The sequence below is a fragment of the Gracilinanus agilis genome, chromosome 1 (genome assembly GCF_016433145.1).
Source record: "Gracilinanus agilis isolate LMUSP501 chromosome 1, AgileGrace, whole genome shotgun sequence".
In the NCBI taxonomy this organism is placed as follows: Eukaryota; Metazoa; Chordata; class Mammalia; order Didelphimorphia; family Didelphidae; genus Gracilinanus; species Gracilinanus agilis.
Window position 1 is genome coordinate 344756982 of NC_058130.1, and position 22378 is coordinate 344779359.

Here is a 22378-nt window from a genome sequence, read left to right on the forward strand (position 1 = left end):
TTGGACTCTCAAGGGCAGCATGCCATTCCTCCCAGGACTGGTATTGAACAACTCTGGGGACTACCAAGGACCCACCCCTGTTCCGACATGGGCGGGGTAAAGAGAAGGGCCAAGTCCACCTTCGGGCTTCCAGCTACTTCACGGGTGCAAGACGGCCACTGTGCCCTCTGAGTCCCTGGGCCAAGCACTGTCCCGTTATTGGAGAAATGGCACCCGTCGGAGGGAAAAGGGAAAAAAAGGTGAGACTCGTGGATGTCCAATGAGCTTGCACATTTTGTCTGTTAGTCCATCAGTCTGTCCAATCGTCTATTTCTGCTTTGTCTGTTGCTCTGTCTTCTTTTGGGGGAGGAGAGAGTGGTTAGAAGGGAAGGGTATGGGGGAGAGTTACACACACACACACACACACACACACACTTCAGCTGCTCTCCCTCAGTCCCCACCCGCGGGGCTGTCTTACTAAACTGGATTCCAGGTGCTCCCCTCCCACCTGACTGCCTCTCAACTCTTGCCTACTACCCCTTCATATCTCCGCCCCTCACCCCTCTCCCAGGGCTGGAAGCCAACAAATCTTGTCCTCCACACACATTATCTCGAACTCCCCTCCCCGCCCCTCACTGGAACTTCCTTTTCGAAAGGTGCAAAAATTGGTTGAAAATGGTGCAAAGGGATGCTGTGATCCACAAAGGTTCGACTCCCTGCTCTCTCAGGCATTTGAGAAGAGTGGGGTCTGGGTTCTGATATTATAAGGAGAAACAAGATGAGTTTAGAATATGAACTCTCTCTTAAAGACAGGCTACAGAAGCTGGAGGAGGTCTAATCAGAGCCAAAGGAATCTTCCACCTTCTCTCCAGTCTTGATTATTTTCAGGATTTAACAGTTTCCATATCTTAAAGTGCATTCATTCAAACCTGCCCCTGAAACTGTATATGTGGCAGAAAGAGGAGCTAGGTTTCTTAGGGTGCCCTGAAGTAAAATATTGATCATCTAATTACTGTTGTGTGATCATTTTTTTAGATATTCAGTAAGAAATGTAGCGTCCTTTAGAAAATACAAATTCTAGACCAACTACTTAATTGTTTATCTATATTTTTAATATAATCAGCAATAGTATGGGTGGTGTGGTGACTAGAATTCAGCACATATTTGATACAGTTTTGGACTTAGAACCAAGAAGAAGTGGGATTTGAATCCTATCACAGATTTTAAGCTGTGTCACCTTGGGGAAATCACAACCTCTGGGCTGTAGTTCCTCATCTGTGAAACCAGGAAAAGGAAGAGATTTGATTAAATGACATCTAATGTGTCTTTCAGCTCTAAACCTATGATCTTTTGCCTAGAACTAAGAATATATGGCTATGACATTTATTACCTATGTAACTCTGGGCAAATCATTAAATTTCTGGGTGTCAAGGCAACTGTCTGGGACTTACCTACTAAATTATGGACTGGAAGTTTCCTACAAACCTGATAAAATTGCAGATCCTCCAAATATTATATTTGCATTTCCTATTATGGAAATTCAACCAAATCAGGTTCTCTGGGACACTCTAGTTGATTTCATTTTTAAGATCAGAGATAAGCTTTGGAGTGCTTTGAGGGGTTCTTTCTTTCCAAAGCTGAAAAAACAGTGTCCAAATATGGTGAAATTTTTAAAATGCAATCTTGTTCAATGCCAATATTAAAGACTTCTTTGTACAGTAACTCTGAACTTCATCTTCCTGGACTAATGTCTTTCTTCTGCCATGATTTTTGAAAATACAATAGTTTTGTGAGAATGATCTAAGAATGTTTATGCTTATTTTTGAAGTCTTGCATCTTCTTTAAGCCCTTACTGTATATTGGTTCTAAGGCAGAAGAGTGGTAAGAGCTAGGCAATGGGGGTTAATTGACTTACCCAGGGTCACACAGCTAAGGCCAAATTTGAACTCAGGACCTCCCATCTCTGGGCCTTGCTCTCAATCCACCAAGTCACCCAGCTGCCCCTGAAGTCTTGCATTTTTTTAAAAAAAAGAAGTTTATATACTATTCTTTCCATAACTTGCTTCTGAAAAACTCAAGTAATTAAGAAATCATTAGTTCCAAGATCTTAAAGTTAAGATGATGTTTGTGGAAAATGGTAGAGAATCCCAGCTCTTCCATATAAATCACAGCAAATACTATAAAAACAGCATCAAAGTGACCTATTCTTAAGGCCTTAGCCTCCTTATAATTTCACCAATCAGGCCCAGCCAAACTTCAATCATGCCACCATTTGTTGACTTGGCTCCTACACTGATGCTGCTGAGCAAAGGTGGAGAAAATCACACAACCATTCTAAACTGAATCCACTAATTTATATATAAATACAAATTTATGTTACACAACCTCAGCTAGGTCCTCACTGCTTCTAGACAATCTTAATGATGGAGACTGGCAGTGGGCAGTGAGGGGCAGCGATAGAAATAGGACCCTCGTACTCTGAAGTCTTGCATTTCTCATCAGTTAGCATTAATAAAACATACACTGCAAACAACATTAGTCTAGCATGAATTGCTTAATCTCTAATGTGCTATACCGGGCATCAATTTTATGCCTAATCTGTTTTATTAATTATTCATATTGTTCTTTATTTGCTTTAGTTCTGGACTGTTAGACATAATAATTAATTACCTATAGTGGTCCTCCAGTGTACTGTTCCTCCCCAGCTCCCATCATTGAAGAAAATATTTCAGAAAGGTAGAGAGACTCTCCTACACTGACGAATGTGGACAATGGGTGGGGAACATGGAACCTGTGCACCAAGAGTTCTAGTATTCTGGAAGAATCCCCCAAACCTGCACATATTGCTTATTCCTTATGATATATGTGTCAAATCCAAAACCACACTTCCACCTGAATTTGGCCATGTCCATTTTCCAGGATTTTTAGGAAAGGTGAAGATTTCTCTGGAAGCTCCCAAATCCTCAATAAATATGCAAACCCTGATCTATACCTCAGTTTGCTACTCCACAGATGAGGTTGTGACTCCATACTTGGGGTAGCTACTTAACCTTTCCAGAAGAGTGGCTTGGCATCAACTATATCAAAATTCAAGTCATAAAGTGGAATAGACGGTCTCAGTACCAAATTGCCTGACACTGACTGTGTCGCTGGGGAAGATATTTAATGTACCTGAACTTGTTTTCTCATCTGTAATGTTGGTATAATAATTAGCTTTTAAGGATTGTGTGGTTCAACTATAAATTACTTTGTAAACCTTAAAGCTTTATATAAATGTCAACTATTAAACTGGAGGGTATTCATTACAGGGTTGGCTACAAGGTGAAAAAATGTTTCACACCCTGCCCTGCTGACCAGACATGTTTCTGAATGGAGAAGAGGGCCATATTTACCCAAGCCAATTGCTGTATAGTTGTTGAATATTCTTTAAGTAAACCTCCCTTTGTTTTGGAATTTCCTGCAAATATTTTATTTCACTCAATGTTGAACCTAAATTACCAGGGACTTGCTGAGCCAGACCTGGCCTATTTCACCTTGCAATGTGATCTCTAACCTCCATCCCTTGCCTGAAATTGCTCTCTCTAAGTTTACCAACCATCATTTAATTGCTCAATCTAATATCTCACTCTCAATCTTCAATCTTTCTGACTCTTTGCAGTATTTGACACAGTTAACCACCATTTTCTCCCAGATATTCTTTCCTTTTTGAAGTTTTGTAACAATATTCTTTCCTGGTTTTCCCTCTACTTTTCTGGCTACTCCTCCTCAGGTTCTGTTACCCATGCTCAATGTCCCTAAAAATAAGTGTTCCCCAGATCTTTAAAAAAAATTTTACACCATTTAGCAAGATAAGATCAAACTAGATACAAGGACTAGACATAAAGGGAGGTAACAAGCAAATCAGAAGAACAGGGAATATATTGCCTTTTAGATTTATAGATAGAAGAATGTATGAATAAATAAGAGGTAGAAACCATTGTGAGATGTAAAATGGAGGATGTTGAACACATTAATTTGAAAAGGTTTTGTATAAATAAAAATAATGTTGCCAAGATGAGAAGGAAGCTAGTTAAATTGGGAGGGGGTACAGTTATAGACAGTTTCTTGGATAGAGATCTCATAGCTAAAATATTTAGAGAATTTTGTCAAATATTTAAGAATATAAACCATTCTCCAATTGATAAATGGCCAAAAGGTATGAACAGACAGTTTTTGGATAAAGAAATCACAGATATATGTAACCATACAAAAAAGTGCTCTAAATATTTTTTTATTAGAGAAATGAAAATTAAAATTCTGAGATATCTCATACCTATCAAATCGGCTAAAATTATTAAAGGGCAAAATGACAAATGTTGGAGGGGATGTGGAAAAATAGGAACACTATTACACTGTTGGTGGAACTGTGAATTGATGCACCATTTTGGAGAACAATATGGAATTAATCTCAAAGAGTTATAAAACTGTATATACCTTTTGACCCAGCAATACCCCTATTCAGTTTACTTCCTAAGGTAATCAAGGAAATTTCTAAAATATTTATGGCAGCTCTCTTTGTGGTAGCAAATAATTGGACATTGAAAGACTGCCCATCATTGGAAAATGGCCAAACAAATTGTGGCATATGATTATGATAGAATAATATTGCACCATAATGACAAGGAAATAGCATGGAAATAAATAGCATGGAAAGAAATATATGAAATTATGTAGAGTAAAATGAGCAGAAGCAAGAGAGTAAGTACTATATACAGCAACCAAACTATCATTTGCAGAATGATTTGCATATCCCACTCCCAGAGAAAGAACTGATAAACAGAAATATGTGCGACACAGTTTTTATATATACATATATCTTTTTGTCAAATGATGCCTTCTCTAATTGGGGGTGTATGTGTGGAGAGGAACCAAGTTAAGTGGGTATTTTCATGTAAAAAAATTAATTAATTATTTGCTTAAAGGCTTTCTTTCTTTCTAGGGCATTCTAGAACGGCTGCATAGTGGAGAGGTTGTGATTGGTGATGGAAGTTTTGTCATTACCCTTGAGAAGAGGGGATACGTGAAAGCTGGACTTTGGACCCCAGAAGCAACTGTAGAACATCCAGAAGCAGGTAAATTAAATCATCATCACATTTTTTTTAAACCCTTAACTTCTATGTATTGTCTCCCAGGTGGAAGAGTGGTAAGGGTGGGCAATGGGGGTCAGATTTGAACCTAGGACCTCCCGTCTCTAGGCCTGACTCTCAATCCACTGAGCTACCCAGCTGCCCCCTCATCATCACATTTTTAAAATGTCCTCTTCTACACAATTCTTTGTTCAGCCCTGCTCTAAAAAATGGAGATGGTTCATGTTCTTTAATGATTTATTCTATGGAACCTGAATTGTTATAGACAATGTAAAAGCTCCACACCACAAATATATAAATAAAGGTGATATGTATTAATTAATTTCATACAATTATAATCAAGAAACATTTATGAAATGCCTATTTGGAGGATCTTGGGAACCCAAAGAAGAAATCAAAAGGAAGTAACATGAGGGTCTAAAAAGAGAGATGAAATTGGAGTTCTCCTCAAATAAAAGAAACGGTTCAACTCCCAGCTTTGCCACTTACTACTGATATGACCTTTGACAAGTCATTTAATGGCTCTAGAACTTGGTTTTCTTATCAGTAAAATTAGAGAATTATACTAAATGACTCTGTGATTTCTTCTAGTTCTAAATTTATGATTCGTCTTGCTCTCAGGGAGCTAACACAGAAATAATAATGTTAGCCAAAGAAGTCCATAGAAGAATCTATACAAGATGCTATGAGAAATCCAAAGGTGGTTTCTTAGGAAATATGGGAATTTGGAGGAATTTTTTTAAGGGGACAATTTCAAAAGTAACCTGATATCCAAGTAATTAAGTGCCTCCACTCTAGAGTGGTTAGGCAATTCTGGCAGTAAATGGATTTGCCCAATTCTTCACTTCAGTGGCTAGCAATTAATATCATCTAGTAGTCAACCAGCAATTTATGCATTATGATATCAAGTCAATGGCATTCATGGATAGCAGAGGCCAGTGTTGGTGAAGTATTGGCACATGTGCCCAACTGGCACAGGGGAGCTGCTCTGTTCCCTCTCTTCCCAGCACCCAAGTTCATTTTTTGCATGCCCTGCCCCTCTGTCCAGCCTCCCAAAGTATACATTTCTTCTCTCAGATAATGCAGAGGCTCAGGATAGGGGGTGAAGGTAGGAGGGAGCAGCTCACAGACAGATTGAATTTGCCCTCTGGGGCACAGGAAAACCTTCGAACTGGAAAACCTTCACCAGTGCTAACATAGGCCATCCAAACTGTGCCTGTCTCCATACTCCTTTCTTTTGAGGCTGCCTATTCTTGTTACCAATCTTCATCTGAAGCCTCTCACAAATATAAGTCCAAAACTAGGAATGACCAAGTGAAATGTCAATGAATAGCTAATCAAAATGATTGAGAACACTCTATGGTGTTTTTGTCTATTTTCATCTTAAAATCCCTTTTACCGTTGCAGTACGCCAGCTTCACACAGAGTATCTGAGAGCTGGATCCAATGTCATGCAGACCTTTACCTTCTTTGCTGACAAGGATAATTTGGAAAGCAAGGTAAGCTGGGAAGCAGGAAAATTGTTCAGCTGAAATCAAAATACCTTCTCAATAGAAGCCTGTGCAAAGGAACTAATCTGTACCTATACTTTCCCTGCAGAGACTTTCTCCCCTCTTTTTTCTTCTTTAATGAATGAAACTCTAGGAGCAGCTAGGTGACTCAGTGGATATAGCAGTAGCCCTGGAGTAGGGAGGGCCTGGGTTCAAATCTGGCCTAACACACTCTAATTGTGTCACTTAATCTCATTTGCCTAGTCCTTGCTTTTCTATATAGAAAATATAGTTGTAACTATGACAGAAAGTAAGTTTTAAAAAATAAAATAAAATAAATGAAACTCTTTAGGTTGGAGATAAGGAGGAGGAATTTATATTATTTTAGAATGAGGCAACTAGGTTGCTCAGTGTATTGAGAGCCAAACCTAGAGACTGGGAAGTTCAAATTTGGGCTCAGATACTTCCTAGCTGTGTGGCCCTGGACAAGTAATTTAATCCCCATTGCCTAACCCTGACTGCTCTTCTGCCTTGGAACCAATGTACAGTATTGATTCTAAGATGGAAGATAAGGGTTTTTAAAAATAGTGTTTTAGAGGTGATTATTCCACCTTCTTTGGGCTTACAAAAAAAGCAGGGAAACCATTTCTCTTCTTGAATTAGATTCATCTCAATCATCCCCATTTGTTGAGAAAGTACAGAGATAGGCAACCTTTTGGAGATGGAGTGCCAGGTCTTGCCCCCACTCCACCCCTTCCCACCAAGTGCCATACCCATGCCCCCCGAAGACCACATTCTGTGCCCCTCCCCCCACGGGGTGCTGGGCTCACACTGCTTCCACACCCTTAATCCACCCAGGGGAGGGAGGAAGCACTCCCATTGGACTGCTGGGCAGTGGGGCAGGTGATGCAGTCAGGCTTGAGGAGGGTGGAGTGGGGTGGTGGTGAGGGGCACAAGCACTCTACTCTGCTCCCCTCTAGTCATGTGAGCCATGATCCCCTCAAACATAGCTCTTCTCCAAAGTGGAAATTGAGAGGATCTTGAAAATTTCAAAGTATATCCTCTTTAGTTTAGTTTAGCAGCTATTTAAGGAACCAGAAGCTATTTCAAATGCAATGCTTTATTGAGAGAGAAAAAGAGAAAGAAAAAGTCAGAAAAAAAAAAAAGCAAAAGCCCCAGTTTATAGGGAAATCCTTTATCTATAGGAAAATATGGCCCTTAGTCTAAATGACATCAATCTGCCACATTCACCCCATCACAGTCCAGCCTTCCTGAAGGGGATATCCTCCCAAATAACCTTTTTAGCAAATGGTCAAGGGTTGAAGTCAGGTTTTAATCTGGATACAGAGTTGATTGGGAGATCATTGCCTTCCAGAGCTTCTAGCCCACCTTTCTCCCTCAGTCAGAGACTTTTGAGTGCAAATTGAACAGGCTGGGTCAGGGGATTAAGAATGCAAATTAAAGCAGCCCAAGTTTGCTTGTGAAAAAAACTAGGGAATAGATGAAGAGGCTTTTAGCCTAGCCTCGGGTTCATAAAAATTATTCCTAAATCAGTATACTACAGTTTTGAACATTTTCAAAGTATGAACTCATTAGACACATCCCCAAATCCCAAAATTACTTTGTATCCTAAAGACACTGGTTACTTCTGACAGAAGTTGTTTCTGACTCACTCAGGCCAAAGGTAATGAAGAGGCCACTGTATTCTGAATGAGGTGGGGCAATCTTGTCCTGCAAGGGATGCTGTCTTGGAGAGACCTGCTCACTAATTCTTACTGGGGAGATGGGGAGGGGGGCAGCCCAGCTGTGCCTCCCTCTGGCTTTCTAGTTAGGAACTCTGGTGAATTCTGTGCTGCAGGGACAGGCACACTAGGTCCTTGGCATGCATGCCCATAGAGAGGTCTACGTGTGCCATCTTTGGCACACATGCCATAGGTTTGCCATCACAGAGATAGCATGTTAAAGTAGGAGAAAAAATAGCCCAGCTCCTGCCCCTTCCTGAGGTTCAATGAGGAAGCATGCTCTCTTCCTTCTATTAAGGAGGTGATAGCCCCATTATATAGAATAAGCAATAGGTGTAGCCTGCAAGGGGATTTTTGTTGACTGCATGCTTGTTACAAGAGTTTGGTTTGGTTTGAGAGTGAGGAGGAAATGATGATAAAGAGAAGGAGGTTAGGCATAGGTCAACTTTTTTTTGAAGGAAGGAAAAGAGGGTATTGAAGCACTTTTTAGATGTAAGAACAGAATAGAATATATGTTTGATTATAAAATAAAAATGAGTTGTACATAACAGAAGTGTTCACTTTCACATATAATTCTTTCTTTTCTACTATGTATGTGGCAATGGTCATGATTTCATATTTATAAAGTTCAAAATTGTAAGAAGGAGATTTTTAGGTATTTTATAAATATGTATTTAAAGTGTGGCCGCCAGGAATCAACCATTCAGATTGATTCCATAATTAAAATAGACCCAAGTCAGCATCCAGTTTAAGGTAGTTTATTTACAATTAGGAAGGTAAATGTAAGTAATTAGAGAGAGGGAGAGGCTGGTCCAGGCCTGGAGAGGCCTGGACAGAGAGAGAAGGTTAAAAGGCTAATTAAACTAGGTTACAAGCCACAAAACTTTAGAAATCAGAGAGGCTCTAAGCCTACTTAAGGCAGAGTTTGGAAACGCCAAGGTAGGCCAAGGAAGTCAGCCTATTTCAGACAATTCAGAGTAGAAGCATTCTGAGGTCTCAGCCGAGCACCTTCAGCACCAAGTCCAAAGCCAGAACTCCTGACCTCCTTCCACTCCTGAACTCCTTCCACTACTCAACTAACTGAACTAGGTTGTAACCCACGCATTTAAAGAGATAGCGTCTCATGTCATTTCCTGTGGGCCACCTCTAATTCAAGTGGACCAATGGCAGCCTCTACACTGATTTTGGACTGCCCAAATGGCAGTCCCCCGCTCTTGACCTGATACTCATTGTCATGTGTGGTTAACTCATCTCCACTCCCCTTTTGAGAGAGGTGGGGATGATACAATCTAGATTGTCATGTGTGATTAAATTATCTCCACTCCCCTGAGGGAGGTGGGGATGATCTAATCTAGATGCCTAGGGTAAGTAGATTTTTGATTATGAATGGGCTAGAGTTAATTTCATTTACACAAAATAAATAAAATAAATATGATGTAATATATAATACAATAAAAACTAAAATACATCAGCTCTTAAGTCAGAGGACCTAACTACAAATCCCATTTTCATTGTAAGAATGATCTTGTGTCCTTGTTTCCTTATCAGTGAAGTGAAAGAGTTAGCCTAGTTGACCTGTGAGGTCCCTCCCTGCTCTAATCCTCTGATCATTCCTACAAGCCTTATTTTGTGGCTTTACTTAATTTTCCTACTTTGACCTTTCAATTGTAGCTTTAAACATTGATTCTGATAAACTTTAGTTTTTCTACACTCTGAATAAACTTCTTGGGCACCTCTAACTTTCTCTTTTCACCCATCCAGCTCTCTATCTAATTTGGACTTGTCAGAAAACATTAACCCTACAACTGAATGAACCCCTGCTCTCTCATTTCAGTGGAAAGATGTAAATGAAGCTGCCTGCGAACTTGCCAGGGAAGTGGCTGAAAAGGGAGATGCCTTGGTAGCAGGTGGAGTCAGTAAAACATCATTGTACAAAAGCCATGAGAATGAACTTGAAATTAAAGAACTTTTCCAACTACAACTAGAAGTTTTTACCAGAAAGAATGTGGACTTCTTGATTGCAGAGGTAAATCCTCAACACTAAAGGAAAGAGGCTAGTTGGAGTGCTGCACTTAGAGTCAAGAAGAACTGAATTCAAATACTTCCTCAGTTACTAGTTGTGTAACCTTGGATAGGTCACTTAACCATTATCTGTCTGTCATCTGTGAAATTGGGATCATAATAGCATCTCCCTCACAGGGTTATTGTAAGGACCAAATGAGTTCATACCTGTAATGCTCCTTAGAAAACAAAATGCTATTAATGTTAGCTATTATTATATTTTTATTAGGAACTAGAAATAAGTTTATAAAACAAAGTGCTCCTGCCTTCACGGAACTTGAGTCATGCCTAATTCTGAACTTTGCTCGTGCTGTATATAGTATAAGAGAGATGGAGCCTCAAAGTCCAAGACCTTATCACAGAAAGCAAGGTCCTTATGAGGAGATGAACTAAATGCATCCACAAATGTCAATGGTTCCCTTATGAACCAAAGTCTTAAAAGAATTAGAACAAGAGCTTCGGAGACCATCTAGTAGAACTCCCTTCATTTAAACATCAGGACAATGAGGCTTAGGGTCACACATGAAGGAAGCCCCAGGAAGCCCCTGGAATTTGGCCCCAGCCTCCCCTGATTCTAGAGGTGGCATGCTTTCCCTTGTGCTGTGACCTTTGGCTATAATGCTCTCCTCTCTCCACCTACTGGTCAGTCTAAATCTTACATGTCCCACCTCTTCTGAATTCCTCTAGCTGAAGGGTTAAGGTTAGCCTACCAATGTGATCTAGCATTGTTCTCTAGCCTGTCTCTCTTCAGCTGAACTGCAAAAAGTTCCAGACTAAGATGCCTGCTTTCATATTACCTTCATAATGCTGGAGACATTAGAGGAAATTTATGAATATTTACTGACTTGCCTAAGTTTGAGGCAGATATGACAAAGAGAAAAGTATCAATGAACTTGAAAGAAAAACTAAGTAAATGGTCGCCACTAATTATGAAAACATGAAGCTATTTATTTGGGGGAATAATCCAGGGACCACAGTGGAAAAGGGGGATATTTGGATATGAGGAATGAGAACCTGACATGGATGCAGAAGTGAAGAAATAAGAAAATTAAGAGCTAGCAGATGAGACCATGTCCCCCTCATCATTTTATTCCACATAACACCTAGCACAATAATTTGCCAGGTAGCACCCAGTGCCTTTTAAAAATAAATAAATGAATGATTTGTTTGTTTGTTACATCAAAATACTCAGTTAACTCCCTCACTCCCCTCCTCCATTAGAAAAAGCATCATTTGACAAAAAGACATAGATAGATAGATAGATAGATAGATAGATAGATAGATAGATAGATAGATAATGTTTTACANATAGATAGATAGATAGATAGATAGATAGATAGATAGATAGATAGATAATGTTTTACATATTTCTATTTATCAGTTCTTTCCCTGGAGGTAGACATTCACAAGTCTTTCTGCAAACAATATTTTTGTTATTATAAAATGTTCTCTTGCTTCTGCTCATTTCACTCTTCATATTTTCATGTGGGTCTTTCCACCTTATTCCAAAATCATTCTGTTTGTCAGTTCTTATGATGCAGCATTATTCTATTACTGTCATGTGCTACAACTTGTTTAACCATTCCCCAGGTGATGGAGAGTCCTTCAATTTCCAGTTCTTTGTCACCACAAAGAGAGCTACTATAAATGTTTTAGAAAACAGCTTCTTTTCTGTTTTCCCTGATCATCTTGGGAAATAAATCTAATAGTGGTTTTCCTGGATCAAAAAGTATACATGGTTTTATAACTCTTTGAGCATAATTCTAGAGTGTTCTCCAAAATGGTTGGATCAGTTCACAGTTCCGCCAACAGTGTTAGTTTCCCCATATTCCCATGTCCCTTCCAACATTTGTCATTTTGCCCTTTAATAATTTTAGCCAGTCTGATAGGTAAGATGATATCTCAGTCTAATCAATAATGATTTAGAACATTTTTTCATGTAGTTATATAGAGCTTTGAAGTCATCTTCTGTTCATATCTTTTGGCCATTTATCAATTGGAGAATGGTTCATATTCTTATATATCTGACAAAGCGCTCTATATATTTTAGCTATGAGACCTCTATCCAAGAAATTGTCTATAAAATTTTCCCTCCCAACTTACTTCTTTCCTTCCAATCTTGGCTATGTTGGTTTTAGTAGTATAAAAATTCTTCAATTTGATGTATTCAAATTTATCCATTTTATATCTCACAATGCTTTCCTATCTCTTATTTATTCATAAATTCTTCTTTTATCCATTAATCTGAAAAGTAATGTGTTCTCTTTTTATCCAATTTGCCTATGATATCTCACTTTATGCCTAGGCCATGTATCCATTTTGATCTAATCTTGATAAATAGTATCATTATATCATCAGTGAAAAGAGATAGTTTTATTATTTCTTCATCCACTCATTCCTTTGACTCCTTTTTTTTTATCTTATAGCTATTGCTAGTATATCTAATACAATATTAAATAGTCTTGGTGATAATGGGCATCCTTGTTCACTTCTGATCTTATTGAGAAATCTTGTAACATCCCCATTACCAATAATATTTCTTAATGGTTTTATATATATTTATATATATATACTTGTTATTATTATAAGGAAAAATCCACTTATACCTATTCTTTCAAGTATTTTAACAGGAAACTATATGACCATAAGTATAAAACACATTTTATACAAATAAAGACACATTTAAGTAATTGGAGAAATATTAATTTTTCATGGGTGGGTAGAACCAATATATTTTCTCTATTTTTTTACATTTTATTCACCTAATTACATGTAATAACAAATTTCAACATGCTTTTCCCAAAATTTTAAGATCCAAATTGTCTCCCTCATTCCCTCCCTGCCCCACTCCCAGAGATGGCAAGCAATGCAAAACTTAATTCCATTTTAGCCAATATAATTTTAATAGCAATCCTATCTAAATTAATCTACTTATTCTATGATATCCCAATTAAATTACCAAAAAAATATTTTGTCAAACTAGGAAAAGCAGTAAATTTCACTTGAAAAGAATTCATGAAAAAAAATGTAAAGAATGGAAGTTTAACAGTACCAGAGTTTGAACTATATTTTGAAGCAGTAATCATCAAATCTGGCACTGTCTAAGAAAGAAAAAATTAGATTAGTGCTTTTTTGATGAATGAATTCCAAATGAATGAAAAAGGATTCTAGATCTATATCCCCACCACCACTTCCAGCATTCCCTTGAGCTGTGGTGATAAATCTATGGTGTGCATGCCAGAGAGGGCATGCAGAGTCCTCTCTGTGGGTATGTGCACAATCAGCCATAAGAGTTCATTAGTAGAAAGGCAGGGGGACTCCAACCCAGCTGCTTCCTTCCCCCACTCCATTGTGCCTGAGGACATTTTTTTCACTTCACTCACCCCTCTGCCTAGTAACCCAATGGGAGTACTTCTTCCTTCTTCTATGTTGGGTAAGGCAGCTGGGGCTGGGAGCACAACACTTAGTCTCTAATTGGGGGAGGGGTGCATACTGTCTAGGTGAGGCATGGCATGTGGTCTCTAAAAGATTCACCATCACTGCCCTAGAACTATGGTTTATCATTTCCAACTGACTTCTAGACACCTCTGTTTTTTTAGAGGATTACCCATTGGTACTTCCAACTGAGTATATGTTTCAGGCATCTCAAACTCAATATGTCCAAAAGAGAACTTATCTTTCCTTCAAACCATCTCCTCTTCCAAATACTGCTGTTAATGTCAAGAAAATCACCCTTCTCCCATTCACACAGTATCACAAACTCAGGGCCATTTCAAACTCTTCTGCATCATTCTACATATTCACTTTGTTGTCAGGTCTTGTCATTTCTACCTTCATACACTCTCTCATAAACCTCTTTAACTCCTCTCACATAGTCACCACCCTGGTGCAAGCTATCATCACTTCACATTAGAATAGCCTTCTGGTTGGTCTCCCTGTCTCAAGCCTCTCACACTGTAATCCATCCTCCTCTATCTTGACTCCATGTCTAATCCTCCTCCAACTCTAATCCATCCTCCATTTACTGCCAAAGTGATTTCCTAAAGTGAAGATTTCACTGTATATTTCTCCCTACTCAATAATCTCCAGTGGTTCTCAGTTATCCCCAGGAAGAAATCCTTTAATTAGCATTTAAAGCTCTCCAAAAACTTTCCTCTTCTTACCTTTCCAGTCTTTTTACACTTTACTCCCATCTACACATTCTGATCCAGTGATACTGCCCTTCTTGCTGTTCCTCTATTCCTAACTGTGGTCCATATCCAGACTCTATGCCTTTAAACTCTATCCGTCTCCAGGCTCCAGTGCCTGGAATGTTCTCCCTCTTTACCTTTGCCTTCTGGCTTTCCTACTTCCTTAAGACCATACTTAAATAAATCTTCTGATAAGATCTTTCCCATTACAAAGAGAGACTGAAACAGAGAAAGAAGCAAGGAGAGAGGGAAGGAAAGGAGAGAGAAGAAGAAGAAGAAGGAGAAGAAGAAGAAGGAGGAAGAGGAGGAGGAGGAGGAAGAGGAGGAGGAGGAGGAAGAGGAAGAGGAGGAGGAAGAGGAAGAGGAGGAGGAAGANAGAAGAAGAAGAAGAAGAAGAAGAAGAAGAAGAAGAAGAAGAAGAAGAAGAAGAAGAAGAAGAAGAAGAAGAAGAAGAAGAAGAAGAAGAAGAAGAAGAAGAAGAAGAAGAAGAAGAAGAAGAAGAAGAAGAAGAAGAAGAAGAAGAAGAAGAAGAAGAAGAAGAAGAAGAAGAAGAAGAAGAAGAAGAAGAAGAAGAAGAAGAAGAAGAAGAAGAAGAAGAAGAAGAAGAAGAAGAAGAAGAAGAAGAAGAAGAAGAAGAAGAAGAAGAAGAAGAAGAAGAAGAAGAAGAAGAAGAAGAAGAAGAAGAAGAAGAAGAAGAAGAAGAAGAAGAAGAAGAAGAAGAAGAAGAAGAAGAAGAAGAAGAAGAAGAAGAAGAAGAAGAAGAAGAAGAAGAAGAAGAAGAGGAAGAGGAAGAGGAAGAAGAAGAAGAAGAAGAAGAAGAAGAAGAAGAAGAAGAAGAAGAAGAAGAAGAAGAAGAAGAAGAAGAAGAAGAAGAAGAAGAAGAAGAAGAAGAAGAAGAAGAAGAAAGAGATGGACAGCCAACATCATGATGATATACATGGGATCAGGAAGAGTCAGTCATGACAAAACAACAATGTACCAGACACTGTACTAAGGTTTGGGGATACAAATATAAGCAAAAAAGATGTTTCCTACTCTAAAGAAATTTTCTTATTTGTTTTTTTGGGGTTTTTTTGCTGTTTGTGTTTTTTTTCCACAACAGGACTAAAGTGAAAATATGTTTTGCATGAATACATATGTATAAACTTTATCAAATTGCTTACTTTCGCAAGGATGGGGAAAAAATGTGAAACTCAAATTTTAAAAAAATTAAATATTGTTTTTGCATGTAATTGGGAAAAAATAAAATATTTTTTAAAAATAAAATAAAATAACTCTAGAGAACATAAAATTAGAGTCTACTTAATAAGGAAGACATTTTGGTTGTTTCTGTTTTTATTTATTGCCTGTAGTCATACTAAGGAGAATTTTTGAACATAAACTCAGTGCAATATTCTTACAGCTATTAAATCATTGCTCAAACAAATTGAACCACTGATGAATGACAAATTGAGCTATTCATAAACACTCTCAAGCACAAGCAACTTCCCAAGACGGTTTTATTGTTTATACTCACATCCAGTAGATTGTTAGGATTATTCTCATGTAAATTTGAGAACCATTTACTTTTTATTTAATATATTTAATAATTGCTTTTTAGAATAAGTGAAATTTCTTTCAGTATTTTGATTGTTGTGAAGAAGCTGTATGGGCTGTTGAAGTCTTGAAAGGGTCTGGGAAGCCAGTGGCAGCTACCATGTGCATTGGTCCAGAGGGAGACATGAATAATTTAACACCTGGAGAATGCGCAGTTCGATTGGTCAAAGCAGGTAAGATTCCAGCCTGGGTCCTTAGCATGATAGATAACCAACCAACTTGATTTTTTAAGTTAGAAAAGTTACTTTATTTTTTTGTAGAATAGCCTTGAAATTGGAAAAGGGAATGGGAGAAAGAATCCTTATCCCCTCAAATGCCAGCAGAGATCTTAACAAGATTGTCTTTGCCACCACCAGGCCCTTATTTTGGTGCTCTGTTCTCCCTTTGGTGGCATAACTCTCCCACAAGCATTCTCATGCTCTCTCTGCTACTCTGTTGTTGCCTATTTAACCCATGACTCAGATCTCAGCTCTAAGATACACAAAGTCTTTTAAAGTACCATTCTCTTGGCTACCACATAGAGCCCTATTTCTGCTGACCTTGGACTGATTCTAGGGATATAGCTGGGGACCAAGGATCTTAGATCTATAGGAAAAAGGGACCTAGCATGCCATTGCTCTAATCTCTTCTTTTTACAAATGTAGAAACTGAGGTCCATGGGATCTCTTACTATCTCAGTGTGTGGCCTTGGGCAAGTGCTTTGTCTTGTGTTGGGAAAGCTGATAGGAGATTATGCCTTTAAAAAATGTGAAAATGAACACTATTGTTCTGCCCTTAATATCTTAGGAGCTTCAATCGTGGGTGTGAACTGTCGCTTTGGACCAGATATTAGCTTGGCCACTGTGAAGCTAATGAAAGAGGGCCTAGAGGCCTCTGGTCTGAAAGCTTTCTTGATGGTGCAGTCACTGGGGTTCCACACACCTGACTGTGGCAAGGGAGGCTTTGTAGACCTCCCCCAGTACCCTTTCGGTAAGTTATTAGGTTGTTTTTTTTTAAGTGAAGATGCTTGATTAAATGTTTACTTGGCTTCCTAGTCTGTGAAATATGTCCCATTGACCAGGTAAGGTCAAGGAGAGTTAAAATGTTTAACATTTAACCAGTGAGACCCAAGGAAAGATTGTTCTAAAGTTTTAGCCTTGGACTTAAGTGGGAAATTGGCTCTAGGAAAGTGACCTTTGTCCACCAAATGGAAAATGATGAGCTAGGAGAAGTTGACTAGCACCAAGCCCCTCACTCTCATCCAATCAAATGTCAAATGCTTTAAATATCTATATTTGAAATACTGTTTGCATCTAGTCTTTTCTCTCCAATTCCATGGCCACCACCAATTTGGACCCTAAAAACCTCTTCCCTGGACTAGCCTTCTAACAAGTTTTCAGCCCCTAGCTCCTCTGCCCAAAGAAAGCCAAGCAGATAAGGTCTTTGTGCTTTAGTGCAAAAATACTAGAGAGCTCTGAATATGAAATGGGATAGCTATAAGAATAGGTACATCTAAGTTATAATCTGAGGTAATCACTTTGAAATACCTTTATAGTTAAGAAACTGACAAATGGAAATCTTTGCTGCAATTCAACTTTCTCATTACAATCACTTTCCTCATATTATAATTATTACTTTTGAAAAAAATCACGATTTGATATATTGGGTTTTTTAGTAAATGTTTCTTAAAACTGTATGATGACTGAAGCAAAGGAATTATTTCGGTTACAGGTCTGGAACCCAGAGTTGCTACCAGATGGGATATTCAAAAATATGCCAGGGAAGCCTACAATCTGGGTGTCAGGTACATCGGGGGCTGCTGTGGATTTGAGCCTTATCACATCAGAGCGATTGCTGAGGAGCTGGCTCCTGAAAGGGGCTTCTTGCCTGATGCTTCAGAAAAACATGGCAGCTGGGGCAGTGGTTTGAATATGCACACCAAGCCCTGGGTTAGAGCAAGGTAGATATTTTTTCCTTACATTTCTTGGTCTAAAATAATTTTTCTAGTTAATATATACAAGTTAAAAAAACAAACAAACAAGGATCTGTACTGAGAAAGTATCCAGCTAGTTTTTGGTTCTTGCTAATAGATTGTGGTTGTATTCTACCTTTGGGGTAGATTTCAACATTTACTAAAACTTTCCTTTAAGAAGAAAGTTTTAGGAGGCAGCTGGGTGGCTCAGTGGATTGAGAGCCAGGCCCAGAGACAGGCAGTCCTAGGTTCAAATCTGGCCTCAGATACTTCCTAGCTGTGTGACCCTGGGCAAGTCACTTAACCCCCATTGCCCAGCCCTTATTGCTCTTTTGCCTTAGAACCAATACCCAATATTGATTCTAAGATGTAAGGTAAGGAGTAGAGGTGAGGGAGAAAAAGAAGAAGAGGTTTTGCAGGTAAAATACTTGAAAGATAAAGAATATTTTTATGTAATTATAGGATCCTTGACATATTTATGTGGAGGAAACACACTCTGTTCTTTCTCAGAGCCAGGTCTTGCTGCCTCTGCCACCCAGAGTTACAGGATACCTTGCACTATTTGTGGAATGTCTCTTCTCTATTGTTCTTTGCCCAAGCTTTGTTCTTCCCCCTTTCTATTTTTGGGGGCCAGTGACAAGAGCCCTATTTCCTTTTAACCATTTAATGTTGAGTAGCTGTACTCTGATCATCACAACCATCTACAGTTCAAAAGGATTCATGATAAAAAAGAAAATTATCTACCTCCAGTAAGAGAACTGTTGAACTCTGAGTGCAGACAGATGCAAAACTTATTTCTTTTTTTTCCCTTTATTTTTCTTGCAATATAGCTGATATAGAAATAAGTTTTGCATAGCTTCATCTGTACAATGGGTATTATATCACTTGCCTTCTTAATGGATGGGGGAGGTGCTAAAGGGAGAGAGAGTATTTAAGACTCAAAAGTTCTAAAAATGAATGATGAAAATTTATTAAATTTTTGTAAGGAAGGGGGAAACAAGCATTGAATAGTTTTTACAAAGGGATACTTACTTCAAAGATGGAACAAAAACAAAGTATATATATTTTGCTTAATACCTGAAGGGCATATTCTTCCCCACACTGCTATGATGGAGTAAGTTCAAATTTTAGCTCAGTTTCCACATAGTATTCGTCTCATCAAGTTTATGTCCAAATGTGGCACAACTATTGAATGAGTCCTTGGCTTCTGCTGCCTTGGATCCAGACAATGACTCTCAAAGATCACTCCTTACTCCTCAAGGCATTGACTCCTGGATTCCTGTAGGTCACTCCCCTGACCTTTAAAAACTCTCAAAGTGGGAGATGCCATGTCTTTCACCCAGAATGGAAGAGTACAAATGCAGAAGCTGAGAACCACAGCCCATTTCTCAGGACCACATGGCTTCAGAGGAAAGAAGACTCCAAATCTTCTCCCCCTTCAACATGGTCTCTCACCAGATGCCTTAGTGAAGGAATCCAGTGACAAACTAGCTGTAAAGAATGAGGCAAACCAGTGGAAATGCACATCAGCTATGGGGGGGGGGGGAGCAAAGGGGGCAAAGGGAAAGTAAGAGCATGAATCATGTTAACTTTTCTAAAAAATAAATATTATTAAATGTTAAAAAAGAAAAAAGGGGGAAAAAAAGAACGAGGCAAGAGACAGCATGGAGAGTTTTGGATGTTTTCACAGCTAGTTAAGGAGGCTCCCATTCATCATGTGGTTCATCGATGGGAATCCATTATAGAATGTCTACAAATGCTTCATAGTCTCTGCAAGGCAGTTCCCTTACACATAAAGGCAGTTCTCCTAGAAGCAAGGTCCTCGGATTCTCCATGTGAAGAGATGCCAAATGAGGCACTCATGTGCCAAACCTCTATTATATATGTAACTAGCTATTTGGGCACTGGGGCAAGAAGCTCTACTATACCTTCAATGCCCTTTGTATTTCATAATATAAAAAATGGTACAAAAATAATTAAGACAAATTCAGGTAAGTGAGAAAGAGGCTGGATAAACCGTGAGGTCATCACATGGAGGTGAAGAAAGGGATGAGGTATGGGCTTCATTTTATAGAAGCTCACCTATTATATGGCTGCCCAGAGATGGAAACAAACTCTTTGGTAGCTATCTACTTTAATGAAGTAATCTCCCTAATTTGTGCCAAACACAGTTGATTCGACACTGCTAAAATGAAAATGATGTCAAAATATAATTGTAACATAACTATACAAACTTTTAGAATTATCAATTTAAACTTTCATACCTTCTGAACTTGGGGGTGAGGAAGTCCTAAGGTAAATAAGCCCCAGGCATCTCACCCTAGTTAAACTTTGACACTAATCACAAAGCTTATTGAACTAGAAAAAATCAGTCAGTATCTTTCATGGGTTTTAAAATACAAATTTTCAAAGATATTAACCTTCAAAGCTGAAACATAAAGCTATGCAGTAAAGGCTAAACCAAGATTTTCCTCTGAATTCTCCTGCTTACTGACAGTTTCCAGATTTTTATGATTACACTGATGCTTGTGAAAACTAGGTATCTGTCTTTTTGATCAACAAATGTTTATTGGTCATCTGTTTTTGTAGGTAAAGGGAAAACATAAAAAATATTTTTGAACACAAAGTTCTCTGACTATAAACCTTTAAAGCAGAAGTTCTTAATCTTTCTTGGGTCATAGACTTCTTAGACAGTGTGAGGCAGCCTGTGAACTCATTCTCAGAATTTTTAAATGTATAAAATAAAATTCACAGTTACAAAAAAACCCATGTATATCAAAATAGAATTATCAGAATAATGAAAATTATATCAGATATTATCTGTATATAAATATCAGAATTATCAGAATAATGAAAAGGAAAATTCACAGACTGCAGAATAAGAATCTCTACATTAACTCTTTTTGTAGTGGCAAAAAATTAGAAAACAATCTAATCAATTGGAGAATGGCTAAACAAGTTGTGATACATGGTTGTAATGTAATATTATTGTGCCATAAGAAATGATGAATAGGATGAGTTCAGAAAAACCTGTACTTAGATGAACCAATGTAAAGTGAAGTGAGCAGAACCAGGAGAACCATGTACACAGTAACAGAAATATTATACAATAATCAACTGTGAAGGACTAACCTATTATCAGAAAAGTAGCTTCCAAGATAACCCCAAGGGACTCATGATGAAAAATACTATCCATAGCCAAAGTAGGCACTGTTGGAGCCTCATTGCAGATCAAAGCATGCTGTCTTTCACTTTATGTCCTTCATGAGTTTTTTCTTGCAAGTGCAAAATGTGTCTTCTTTCATGGCATAAGGAATATAGAAATAAGTATTGTGTGACAGTACTGGTATAACCTATATAAGACTAGCACCTCAAAGAAAGGGAAGGAGGGAGAGAATCTGGATCACAAAATGTCAGGTAACAATTGTTAAAAATTGCTTCTACATATAATTTCTCAAAAAATTTTAAGTTAAAAAAAGAATCTCTGTTTTGCAATCTTCTTTCTCTGTAAACAAGGGATAATTATTAACAAAGCCATCCTCAATTGGCAAGAAAATTGTGAATGATAAAATTTTATTGCATCAAATAAGATCTATGAGTACCATCATGCTATTAAGATTTACAGTGGTAAAAAAAAAAAAAAAAAAAAAAAAGATTTACAGTGGTGCGTAAACCACCCAATTTTATAAAATTCAAGTAAATCCTCTCTTGCTGATAGTTAATAATAAAATCAACAAACTAAGTAAACCATGACAGAAAACGAACAAAAAATACAATTGGTGTGACCTTGGGAAAGTAACGTCATTTTCCTAAATTTCGATTTCCTCATCTTTAAAACAGGGGAAATGAGTAAGGAACCTTCAAGATCCTCTCCCAAGTATAAGTCCTCCATTAATTCATGTGCTAATCAATATTCTCAATGAAGAGAAAGTCATTGGCTTCAGTAACTTTATAGTACAAAAGTTAGTGTATAAAATAATTAAGTATAAGAACAAATTGGCCTATTATGTCAGTTTGTTTAATTGAACTTTTATTCTTTAGCTCACAACTCTAAGTGAGACTTTTCCTTTCCACAGGGCACAGAAAGAATACTGGAAGAATCTGTTGCCAGCTTCAGGAAGGCCATACTTTCCTTCTTTGTCAAAACCAGATGCCTGAGAATGCCAAAGGAATAACTAAGTTGAAATAATAAAAAGAGGTCCTCCATGAAGACTTTTTTGATTATGTTAGTTCACATGAATTA

General features: G+C 38.0%; 1 protein-coding gene across 1 annotated transcript; it reads left to right on the forward strand.

Moving 5' to 3' along the window:
• Nucleotides 1-138: 138 nt before the first annotated feature.
• BHMT2 (betaine--homocysteine S-methyltransferase 2) lies at nucleotides 139-22359 on the forward strand. Its single transcript, XM_044663250.1, has 8 exons — nucleotides 139-239; nucleotides 4958-5090; nucleotides 6513-6604; nucleotides 10172-10363; nucleotides 16210-16357; nucleotides 16971-17153; nucleotides 17895-18123; nucleotides 22212-22359. The coding sequence occupies exons 1-8, from the start codon at nucleotides 207-209 to the stop codon at nucleotides 22291-22293; spliced, it is 1092 nt and encodes a 363-aa protein (XP_044519185.1). The 5' UTR covers nucleotides 139-206; the 3' UTR covers nucleotides 22294-22359.
• Nucleotides 22360-22378: the final 19 nt, after the last annotated feature.

Bases quoted from the DNA above. Each gene is read 5' to 3' on its own strand.
- BHMT2 (XM_044663250.1), top strand. From the start codon at position 207: ATGGCACCCGTCGGAGGGAAAAGGGAAAAAAAG. The intron at 6,605-10,171 runs GTAAGCTGGGAA...CTCTCATTTCAG, and splicing joins AGGATAATTTGGAAAGCAAG to TGGAAAGATGTAAATGAAGC. The intron at 17,154-17,894 runs GTAAGTTATTAG...TTTCGGTTACAG, and splicing joins CCTCCCCCAGTACCCTTTCG to GTCTGGAACCCAGAGTTGCT.